The sequence below is a fragment of the Hemiscyllium ocellatum genome, chromosome 1, assembly GCF_020745735.1.
Source record: "Hemiscyllium ocellatum isolate sHemOce1 chromosome 1, sHemOce1.pat.X.cur, whole genome shotgun sequence".
Taxonomy (NCBI): domain Eukaryota; kingdom Metazoa; phylum Chordata; class Chondrichthyes; order Orectolobiformes; family Hemiscylliidae; genus Hemiscyllium; species Hemiscyllium ocellatum.
Window position 1 is genome coordinate 58,382,016 of NC_083401.1, and position 12,365 is coordinate 58,394,380.

The 12,365-nt window shown below is 38.5% G+C and overlaps 1 protein-coding gene across 18 annotated transcripts in view; it reads left to right on the plus strand.

Annotated features, from left to right (window-relative positions):
- Nucleotides 1-12,365, plus strand: part of celf4 (CUGBP, Elav-like family member 4) — a 1,146,342-nt gene that overhangs the window by 1,043,890 nt on the left and 90,087 nt on the right. For all 18 annotated transcript variants that reach the window (XM_060829380.1, XM_060829456.1, XM_060829519.1 and 15 more), the window contains one exon: nucleotides 9,283-9,430. In XM_060829380.1, coding sequence (XP_060685363.1) covers nucleotides 9,283-9,430 — 148 coding nt within the window. The remainder of the gene's footprint in view (nucleotides 1-9,282; nucleotides 9,431-12,365) is intronic.

Genomic DNA, 12,365 nt, shown 5'->3' on the forward strand with positions numbered 1-12,365 from the left:
AAGAAAATGAACTGGATGATAAGATTCATGGCCTTGAATTTCCCTTGGTTGACCCAGTCTCCTGTTTTAACATCGGTGGAAGATCAATGAAGCAAAACAAAAGTAAACAGCCATTTGCACCTTTGCCCACCAAGCCTGGAGAAAATCCTTAAAGAAGTTCAAGGCGTATATTTAATGAATTATGATTTTGTCAGAGCAACTGCTGTTTGCTCGTCACTCCTGTGTTCATCGAGTTGCATTGGCCCAATCCAGCAACATCTCAAATTTAAAGATTCCTCTTCATTTCTGTGACCTCTTCCTGCCTGAAACCCCACTGAGATTGATGCACTCCTCCAATTTGGTGTCTTGTATATTTTGGTCCAAATATCTCCTTATGTGGTCTGGCGTCAAGTCTTACTGTGAATCTTCTTGGGATATTTTACTATATTAAAAGGTATTATACAAATGCAAGTGATTGTTAAGTTTTGTATTTGGGATTTCTTAAGATAAATACACCAATAATTATGAACTGCCTTTTATTTTTGAGTGTCCAATGTACTTTAACGACAGTGTAAAATGATTGATGTTAATTTGTACAAATGGTATGATGACATCATACATCTTGCATAAAATTTTGAGGCAACACATAAATTTATTATAGCCAAAAACCCTTAAGCACTAATTTTATTTTGTTTGAAAAAATTTTTTGGATTTTTTATTTAAACATTTTTAAAACTTTGCTGCTGAAGTGCTCCTTTAGTAGACATAGTGGAGGGAGACAGTGGGACTAGCATTAGAGTTTCTCTGTGCTAGTACTGCTATTTCATAGCTAACAACTTTGAGGTGCACTGTATCACCCCACATTATCTCACGTTTTTGGTATCATCCGCTGATAACAGCAAACTAATTTAAAATGCATCAATATGGCAGAATTCAAAATTGATTGATTAATGACCAGTTGGGAAATAAAATAGCAAAAAGTAACTCCGCCATGTTTATGGATCATGGATAAATTGATGTTTCCCTTTCTCAAGGTTAAGATCTAAGGAACTTTCATGCTCTGACAGTAACATATAAAACATAGTCTCAATAACTGCAACCTTGTGACAAAGCTCGAGATTAGAATCTGTCAGCCATATGCTATAGGATTGCCTTGCCTGACCTGTCTGAGCTTCACACACATACAGGATCATTTGGAACTTGTACATTTAAAGTTATGTAAAGGCTATGAAATGTTTCAATAAAAATTATCTGTAAGTACACAATTGTAGAGCTACACTGCATAGTTTTCAGGAAATGTTTTGAATTCTATATCACTCTGCGATGATATAAATAATTTGTTACTTCACTGCAACTGATTAAGGTCTGCTGATTAACACCCTGTCATCTCCTAAGAGTTTTGTATAACTGCATAATGAATTCTAAATGCCAGCGATGAAATTGTTCTCAATAATTATTTGATGTAAGAATATGATCTGAAGGTTGACTGCAGTTCAAATTCTGATTTGACCCTGCATTTTAATCGGCTCACTAGTTGAATTTGGTGTTTGAGAAGAATAACGATTAAATTTGACATGAAAATTAAGACAAGATCTCAATGATCAGTTCCAAATCTCAACAAACATCAAAAATGTTCATGGATTTCTTAAATTGTGGAATAACTTATTCCCTGGAAGCTTTCAGAGCTATATGTCTTTACTCTCACTCGGATTATATAATAGTGTTTTAATCTCAGATTTTATATAAATTAGAACACTAACAGAAGATAAAAATATTCCATTTAAGTATAAAGTCTGGTCCAGTAGCAGCGCCTTATCCAATACTAACCCAAATCGGAAAATCTGGAGGCGTGTTGCATTCTGATTCTTTGTGTATTGAATTCTGTGGAATAAAATAATGTATTGATAAACACAGCGTCAGTCAAGATACCTTGCCATTAGCTTGGACTTGGAACACCCACCACATAACTAATTGGTTCATATCTATCAGCTCTCTGCTGGGGAATGTTCTTCCCATTGCATTGCATCCTTATTAGTGGTGACCTCAAGGCTGATGTCATTCTGTGTTTTTATGTAATTCTTACTTTCCGAGAACAGGATATGTACATTATAGCTAAGATCCATGTTCAAAAATGCTACCTTTTCTTCAAACTCATGGCCAATAATGATTTCTTTAAAAAATAGTCCCATGGAAAGTGTCAAGCCTTTTGGGTCTGGTATGTAAGAAGTAAGGAGAGGTCTGTGAGGGAAAATTGTTGCTAGTTACTGTGATTAAACTTGATATCAATCTGAGATAAATCTGATGAACTGCTTCACAACTGTAAGAGGACCGACTTTCCAGCAGTAATAGAAGAACATGAATAGATCAGCAGCAGTAGAACATTTTAGTTTGGGTGAGTGCTTTAAGGACATGCAAGGTAAGTACAACTCAAAGACTACAAGGACAATAAAGAAGCAATGTCCTAAATAATTTTAAAAAGAGGGCTCAATAAATACTCAGCAAGTCAGCCAACGTCTATGGAGGGAGAAACTGAGTTTCTGTTTTAGCTCAGTAAACTTGCATCAGAATAGTTCTGAAAGTATCCACTAGAGAAGATAAAATAGCGAAGTTACATAACTAAACTTAAACCTGTTTAATATTGTTGAATCCAGCAACCGGTTTGCACATAACAATAAGTGGGAAGATAATCTGTTTTAATTATGTTGTTTGAATGTAAAGCAGCCCCAACAGACCTAACAATGATTTTGAACAATAGGTGCAATAATGGCTAATGCAATTTGGTGCAAGCAAGCATTGTAATAAGATACATTTTGAAAACTACTGATAGCGGGAAGACAAGAGGCAAACGGTTAAGGTGGCAAAATGATAATGTTCTAATCACTGAGGAATGGACTTCTGTGTTGGTCAGTCAGAGTAAAATCTATGAGATTATTCAAGAACCAGTTGGGGACTTTAAGATTTAACCAAACATAATTGTTATGTCTTCTTTTGACTTTGTGAAGTTGAGTCGAATAAATAGTGCTGATTCCAATCTTGGCCAAATTACCCTTTCACACCCATTTCTTGAAATATAGATTTCATTTCTGCTTAATGTTTCATCCAGGGGTTTAAGTGTAACTGGAAGTGATAGGCAACTGCTCACAGATTTTTAAGTCTTCCAATCTCCTGTTGACATTGTTTTCTAACTTTAATATGCATCATCAAAGGTACTGTTCTTAACTATTTGACTGGTGAATATTTTTGACTTTCATAAAAATGATTTAATTTTCTGAACATCTTATTTGCTAAATCACATCAACAGTTTTCATACATTAGAACAGTGACAACACTTCAAAAATGCTTCATTGATTTTGAAGCACTTTGAGATGTTGTGAAGACATGAAGCACACTATTTAAATCCAATTTACATCAGTGCAATCAGTTCCTTATCTAAACTTTATTTAGATGAATTACTTATGAGCATTGTAGAAAATTTCTGGGCAGTGGAATGTATTCTGGATCAATAAGGTTTTACATTATTTTGGCAGAGTTTTAGAGTATATTTGGTATTGTCTTATAGTATACTGGTTTAAATCTGACTATCCCAAACCAGTAAAACATTCTTCAGTATCATGTATCATTGTTAATCAATTTCATATTTTATGCTGCAACATATGCGGTTGTAAATGAATAAAAGGATTGACTGTGTGGCATGTTCTAGTGCAGTACTGTATCCTGCAGTTTAACATGCTATTCTAATCAATACAGTATGGTGCAACTTAAAATGTTTTGGTAAATTAATATAAAATCCTACAATGAAACAAGCTGTTCTAGATTAATATGATACCTGACAGCCAGTCAACAGAATATTATCAACTGGAACATATTAATCCAGATCAATACAAATAGCCAACTGCATAGCATTCCATTTCAGATCAATACAAAATTCTGCATTATAGCATTTTCCTTTCCACCACTGAGATACCCTGAAGTATAATACATGCTTCTAAATGAACAGAACGTTCAGATTGTTTATGTGTTGATGTTATAAACATAATACCATAAAGCATAGTCAATGTCTTTATATCAAAGTGGGGTCCTGTTAATCTAACATATTTTGTAATACTATAGAATAACACACTGATCCAGGACAAAATGTTAGCAGGTTAATATAAATCCAATATTCATCATTATTTATGTGTGAGAGGAAAATATCTGAATTCTTTGTTGATTCACAGTTGTTCTTTGTTTCTGTTTTAAATTTCAATTTAGATATAGCTCAGAATCAGTGTAGTATTGTGTAGTAAAAATAAGATATTATTGTATATTAAAAATTAGATATTTTATTCTAGAGATCAAAATGGAACATTCATAGCAGAAAGTAATCAGAAATATTGAAGTTATATTAAAAGAGTAAGAAGAATCAGGAAACGAGTGAGCCTACAAGATTTAAATCTGATGAGGGCATTAGTAACAACTGGCAACTGCCTGATGCTGAATCAATCTTCTTATAACCTCGGTCTCATATCTGGCCCTAAAATGAGCATTCAGTCACAAACCTGCACCATCACTAAGACTGTATGTTTCCATTCCTGAAACATTCCTCCAACTCTGTCTCTGCTACAGCCCTACTGCTGGTCCTCCAGTCTCTGTCCTTCTCCACCCTCTGGATGGAAGGTCAGTTCTGAATGGACCGATGTTTAAAAAGCCTGGTTGGCAGCAATTCTACATGGGGCTGAGCTAAGCAGTATCAGGGTCAGTCTCCCACCCTTCATTTGTTCCATTTTGAACTCGTGTTTTTTTTTCAAAAAGCTCTTTCAAAAAATGGCCTTTAACACTCTGACCTACCCCAAATTGCTCAATTTATTTTTAAATTTAACCTATTTTTCTCGTTAACCCATTCAGGGATGTTATTACACACGACTGGAGCAGATGGGACTTCAACATGGGCCTCCCAGTCCAGGAGTAGGAATGTTACTACTGTGCCACAAGAGGGCCTTTACCCAGTATTGTATGGCACTGGGGCCAGATTGAGGCCCCTGATTGCCAAATGGCAATTGGCCTCAATGAGAGTAAGAGAAGTGGATGACATTCCTACTCCTTGTATTGTGGGGAACAGGTTGCTGGGCACTGGACATATATTATGTACCCGTTATCCCCTCGTTCCTTGCCAAAATGTGCTCAACAGGAGCTTAAAAGTGAAGCCCCAAGTCCTTGTTACGTCCAACCTGTCCAGCTTCTTACATTCTATCATCCATAAATTTGAGGAATGGAGGATTCTGCTGCCCATGTCCCATTCACTGTTGCAACACTCCCACCCCCCACCCATGCTTGTGAAGCTTTGCTTGGTTTACCAGCCTATCATCCAAATTTTCCATGTGCCTTGCCCTTCCCTAACTTGTATTCTCCTCCAACTCCATAAAAGTATGAGATATCTGCTCTGTCAAATTCCAGTTTATTGATCACCACTGGCTTTAATTGTATCTTCAGATGATTGTGTCAGTGTCTTCAAATGAGTAGAACCTAAACCAAAAGAGGATAGATCAGGCTATCAGACCGAAGAAAAGATAGATAAGAGTATTTGTTAGAAGCAGAAATTGAGGACTGCAGATGCTTCATTCCTGATGAAGGACTTATGCCTGAAACATTGATTCTCCTATTTGTTCGAAGGCACAATATTAAGTACAGTGGATGTCCAATGAGATTTTGGTATTCAGGTGCTAACTCCTTAAAGTGCCATGAACAGGTGCAGAAAATAGTCAAGCAGGCTAATGGAGTTCGAGACTTAATATCTAAACAACCAGAGTTTATGGACATAGACATTATGCTGCAGTTATACAAAACCCTAGATAGATACCACTTTGAGTACTGTGAGCAGATCTGGGTACCAAACCTTATGCAGGATGTTCTGTCTCTCCAGAGGAAGTTCACCACAGGTTACAAGAATGATAAAGGTCTTTCTGCTATAGCACGCATGTTTTGTCAACGCGGATATGCTGTAATGTGGTTGACAAATTGGGGATATTATTTCTAAAGCACAAAGTTTTAAAATGTGTGTTGGCTGGAATGTGATTACATCGCCAGCACTTAAAGCATGGTCTCTAAAGCGTGATTTTTCTATAGCATGGGGTTGCACAAGAACATAACCATTGTGTTATAGAAAAATGGACTGTACCTGGACTTCAGGGGTTAAGTTATGAGGAGTAATTAGACAAATTAGCCCTTTATTCTGTAAAGTTTCAAAGGTTAAGGGGTGATCTAAACTAACTCTTCCGGATATTAACAGGATAAGATAGAGTAGACAAAGATAAACTATTTCCATCAGTTAACTATGGTAGAACCAGGACACATAGTCTAAGAATTAGAGCCAGGCTTTCAGGAGAGATGTTAGAAAGCACTTCTGCACAGAAACAGGAGTTGAAATTTGGAAGTCTCTTCCTCAAAAGTTAGTGATGCTAATTAAATTGTTCAATTTAAATCGGAGCTTGACAATGTTTTGTCAAGGGGCACGGGTCCAAGGCAGGAATATGGAGTGAAGCCACAAATCAACCATGATTGTATTGAATGGCAGAGCAGGATCAAGGGCTGAATGGCCTACTCCTTTCCTATATTCTTAAACGCTGAAATATCCTCCCGAAACCTACAAATCTTTTCTTCTCACTTTCTTCCTTCAATATATGCCTCTCCGACTGAGACTTGGCTACCTGCTGGGATCTTTCCGAACTTGGCACAATATTATATCTTGTTTCATAATACTTCTGTCTGCATCTTGGGAAATAATATTACTTCAAAGGCATTATATAAATGTAAGCTGGTGTTGCAGTTGCTGGGCAGACTGCAGAAGTTTTAAATTGTTTTCTAAACTGCAGGAGGTGAGTAACTTATATGAGATCTGTGAAAAGGAACTTGAAGGTGTTGCAAGGACAAGTTGTGAGCACCAGTCACTTTACTAGCAGCATGGTTGCTGAGCAGCTGTCCAAATTTAAGAGAAATAAATCTCAGGAGGCCAACAGAAATGACTGACAATTCTTAAGGAACCCAAGGAGAAAACTACAGGAAATCTTGTCAATCAAACCTCCTGGTTTCCTTTGAGTGTGTGTCAAAGGAATGTGATAGGGGTAAAGCAGTGCATGATGTATATTTGGATTTCATAAAAGCTTTTGTAGAATTCCCCAGATGGTTCAATACGCATCTGTAGTGGGTTTCAAAAGAAATATCTTACAACCACAATGTAATTGACTGATGACAATGTTGGTACAATGAATGTTACCATGGGCAGATCATGCCCCAGATGCGTGCAGGACATCTCTCTCTGTAAGATGCCATCCTTCATTCTATCTTTTCCCATGCAGGCCAGAAATGCTGATCTGTTCACTTCTGCCTGCCTGCCTGCCCATGCAGTCCTCATTATGGTGTGAGCAGCATATTGTTCACATTAATAAACTTGCTAACAATTGGTCGTTGGTCATTTATTTATCTAGGGTGGTGAATCTGCCAATTACTGCACCCGCCTTACATATTATGTGGGTAAGGCAAGGTATGGATGGGAAGGTGCAGGGTGAGCCACCCAACCTAAATTACATGAACAACTTAACCATCCACTTGCCCCATCCCCATCCCCACCAACACCACCCCATCATAAGCTGGCCTGACTGGGGAAGGTAAAAAACCATCCCTTTGTTGGGAAATGTCATCAGTTTGGTAGCACAGTGTTGACTTTTGGGCTTTCGCTTCTTAACATCTTCATCTCGGGCCAGAAGGCCGCAAACACACAGCTAACTTTGAAGCAGTTACAAAATAATTAAGGTGATGGATTGCCAAGTTGCACACAATAAATTACTTTGGATTAACTTAGAAAATATTTCACAATGCAGCCATTAAATTACAAATGAAATTCAGTGTAGAAAAGTGCCGGGTGCTTCACATGGGAAAAGAACACTCAAAGGGAATATTATTTAACTGTTTAGAAAATAATATGTATGGACAACGAGAAAGATCAGGCCCTCCAAATGGACAAGAAATTGAAGCTCGCAGTATTTGGTAGCAGTGAGAAAAGGAAATCAAAAACAGGAATGTATCAGAAAGCCAGTATTGAGCATAAATATTGAGGTAACCCTGTGGCATGGTGGCTCAGTAGTTAGCACTGCTGCCTCACAGTACCAGAGACCTGGTTCAATTTTCTCCCTCGGGTGACTGCCTGTGTGGAACTTACACATTCTCCACTTGTCTGTGTGGGGTTCCTCCAGATGCTCTGGTTTCCTCCCGTAATCCAAATGGTGTGCAGGTCAGGTGAACTGGCCATGTTAAATTGCCCAAAGTGTAGGGTGCATTACACAGAGGTAAATATAGGGTGGGGGAATGGGTCTGGGTGGGTTACTCTTCGGAGGGTCGGTGTGGACTTGTGGGCCGAAGGGCCTGTTTCCAGGAATCTAATCTATATGTTAGTGATGTGACCACACTTGGGATACTATATTTTGTTGACATAATTTAAAAAAAGATATTAAGGTTGTTGGAAGGAAGTGGAAGGGGGGAAGAGCAGAATAATTCAGAATGTGGAGGGATTAGATCATGAGGACCAATTATGTCAATTTGGTATGCTCTCACTTGAGAAGAGAGAGCTAAGAGCTGGTGTGACTGCTGTTTATCAGGTTCATTAAGTATTTTTCAGAAAAAAAAATCAAATACAATGTTTGAGAAGCAAACCATGGGAGAAAACAACTTTGAAACTATAATTCGTAAAGCTTTCCACACTGGTGGCTCATTTTTCTCTGTATGGTACAGCCAAATTAATAGAGATTGATTGCTATATTAAGCAGTTTCATTATTGTATTATGCAACTATCAGGATAGTGGAGGATAAACAAGATGGACCTCCTGCCTTATCACCTTCAGCCAGTGCTTGCCGTTCCCATTTTTCATCTTCTGCCATCTTCTTTGACTTACTCACAGTCAGGTTCAACATGTGAACTGACAGAAATCCAAAGAGTTCATTCTCTCTCGGCATCCGCAGGTCACTATATGTACTCCTTTGAGGCCCAAGTATTATTGTGGAGTGTCTTGTCTTGATCTTCAAATGTGCAAGGCCAGACCACTGACTATTTTACATTCATTAATGGAAGTGGGAGAAATCAGGCCTCGTTGTGTCTGAATAATGCCAATAAATAGTGAGGGCTTAAGGTCAATAAAACTATTACAGTAATAGTCTTTAGGAATTAACAAACCTCAATAGCATGGTTGATATGCATTTGTGTTTTTCTTCTTACTGGACTGTTTAATAAAATTGAAAAAAAGAAAAATTAGAATAAACTTTATTTATCTTTAATAGTTGATGCAGCAGCAAGCGACAATAATGGCATCAGTTGCCCAGGGAGGTTACCTGAACCCTATGGCAGCATTCGCAGCAGCACAAATGCAACAGATGGCAGCCTTGAATATGAATGGACTGGCAGCTACACCTATGACACCAACATCAGGTATGTGTGGCAGAGCATATTGTTCAAACTTCATTACAGTAGTCACAAGTGGACAATTGTTTCCTTTTTTCCTGAAAGCTTTTACATATGACCGTATGCAGTTTCAAAGAAGGCAGTCGTCAGTTAGAGGAGTACTGAACCTAGTTACTATTTTTCAAATAGGTGAAGGTGAGGACTGCAGATGCTGGAGATTAGAGGCAAGAGTGTGGTGCTGGAAAAGCACAGCCGGTCAGGCAGCATCTGAGGAGCAGGAAAATCGATGTTTCAGGCGAAAGCGCTTCATCAGGAATTCCTGACTCCTGATGAAGGGCTTTTGCCCGAAACGTCGATTTTCCTGCTCCTTGGACGTTTCCTAGCTGGCTGTGCTTTTCCAGCACCATAGTCCTGGCACTATTTTTCAAATGTCTGCCTAGATGGTATCAACAGGTAATGGCAGCCCTTGCATCTAAGTCTAATCTTGACAGCCTCGTCCAAACCTGACCTCTCTGTATATGTAATGGCATGCATTTCCCAGCAACATTTTACTAACTATTGAGCATAAACAGGACCACAGGCTGTTGTATTGCCTCACTAACCTTTGGTGTACTAAAGGCCACCGATAAACCTGCTGACATCAACAAATCCAGCATAGTCCAGGAATCTGATAAAAAGTTCACTTTGTGGTGATTTTTAAAATTGGAGTTACAACAAAGCTAGAAATTCTGAAGGCACCAAACCAAACCCTTTCTAAGATATTTTCTGATCAGCCTGCTCAGAGATGTTATTATATACTTCTGGAGCAGGTGGGTCTTAAGCCTTAGCCTCCTGGCTCAAAGTTAGGGACATTACCACTGCACCACAAAAGGCCCTAAGCCCTTTCCAAAAACGTGTTTAAATTCAGTTCAGCTATTCAGATGGTTAAAATCTCATCCATGCCATCAGGACATTTATTGAGAAGAAGTACAGGACGTGGAACTTGATGAATCACTCCAGCATGCATTTTTTGGATTCCACATATAAGTGCAAATCATTTCATAAAACTAATTTCCCATGGATACAAGGTTAGATCTAGTCCTTAGGCAGTAGAGTTAAAAAGGGTGTTATTTCAACCAGTTTTACAATACTTGTAAAGTCAATGGAAATAAGTGGTTATCATATAAAATCAAACATTTCATATCGAGCATTAATGCTTTCAGTACAGAATAGTTTGTTTAGTTGGGAGATACGTTGGACGTGATGGTATTTTTCTGTTCATGCATAAGTGCTGAGAATGGCACTTCAGCAGAGTCTAGAGTCATAGAGTCATTCAGCATGGAACAGACCCTTCGGTCTTTCTTTTCCATACTGACCACACGTCCCAATCTCACCTAGTTCCATTTGGTAGCATTTGGCCCATACCCCTCTAAACTCTTCCTATTCATGTACCCATCCAGATGCCTTTGAAATGCTGTCATTGTACCAGCTTCCACCATCTGCTTTGGAAGTTCACTCCATACACTCATTACCCTCTGCATAATAAGTTGCCTCTGGAGGACCTTTTAAATTTTTCCTCTCTCACCTTAAACCTATGTCCTCTAGTTTTGGACTGCTCTACCCTGGGTAAAAGACCTTGGCTTTTCACCCTATCCATGCCCCTCATGATTTTATAAACCTCCATAAGGTCACCCCTCAGTCTCTAATGTTCCAAAAAAGAAAGCCTCAGGCTATTCAGCCTCTCTCTATAGCTGAAACTCTCCAGTCCTGGCAAACTTCCTTGGAAACTGATGCAGAAACCCTAAAGGCCCAGTTTTTCCTTCATCAATGCTAAAAGTTCATATTGGACCATTGCTATCCATATTCTCTTTCTCACTCCCACAGATTAATCCATTCACGTATACCCTTGCCCGTTTCCCATTTTCCCCATCTTGATGATAACAGGTTTTAATGTAAAGGCACTCTCACTTAATTTTGTACTTTTGTATTTATTACAGCAATTTTTATCTCACAACATACGGAACCATAAAAGTAATTTCAAACAGATTTCTTCGTAAACTTGTCTATGGATTATTTCCAATTTTTGTTTTTAGAAACCCATGGGAAAATGCACAACAAACACAAATCGTACAAAAAGACAGAAATCAATAATCTGACCTTATTTTACAAAATTATTGCAAAACAAAAACTAACACTGGCTCCTCTAATGACAGTGCATTGTTGGATATTCTATTGCGTCATGTCATTCAAGAAGGTCCAAGTTTCAGAACTCTGCTGGTGCTAAGGTAGCTGATCGCAGTTGAAGCAGCACTTGATGTGCTGCTTTGACCTGGGTACCCTTGATTGAGAGCAGGTAGCACTCAATTCAGCGAACACAATTTTTTTAAGTGCAGACAGCATTTGAGAACAGGATCAAACTTCCCTTTGATACAGTCCAAAGTTAAATAGCTTGCCAAATTGCTCATGTACAGTTATTTGAATAAGAATTTCCATTTTCCATACTGTCGTACTACTGCAATAGTGGGGGCTTTGTTCAGTCATTTGGCATTGCAAACTGACACCAACAATGTGGTTCAATTCCCACACCAGCTCAGGTTACCGTAAGGAGCCTTCTTCTCAAACTCTCCCTTGCCTGAGACATAGTCATGCTCAGGTTAAACCACCGTCAATCATTTCTCTAAAATGAAACAGCAGTCCTATCATTTGGTAGGACGATGGTTATTTTATCACAAGAGCCAAGCAATAGAACACTGGGGACTAAAAGCAGAACATGACTGCAATGAATTCTTTAGCAGATTCAAGGAAAGTAGTGACTGTCTGAGACAAAGATTGGAATCTGTAGAATCTGAGCTTTTGTTATTTGCAGTGCATTCAACCCATGCCAATTTTTTCTTTAAGCATCTGCTAATTGAGCACACTGTCAGTCAGGGGGAAAGCAGCTCATTTCAGACTCACAATCATTCTTGGCTTCACACAGGATGTT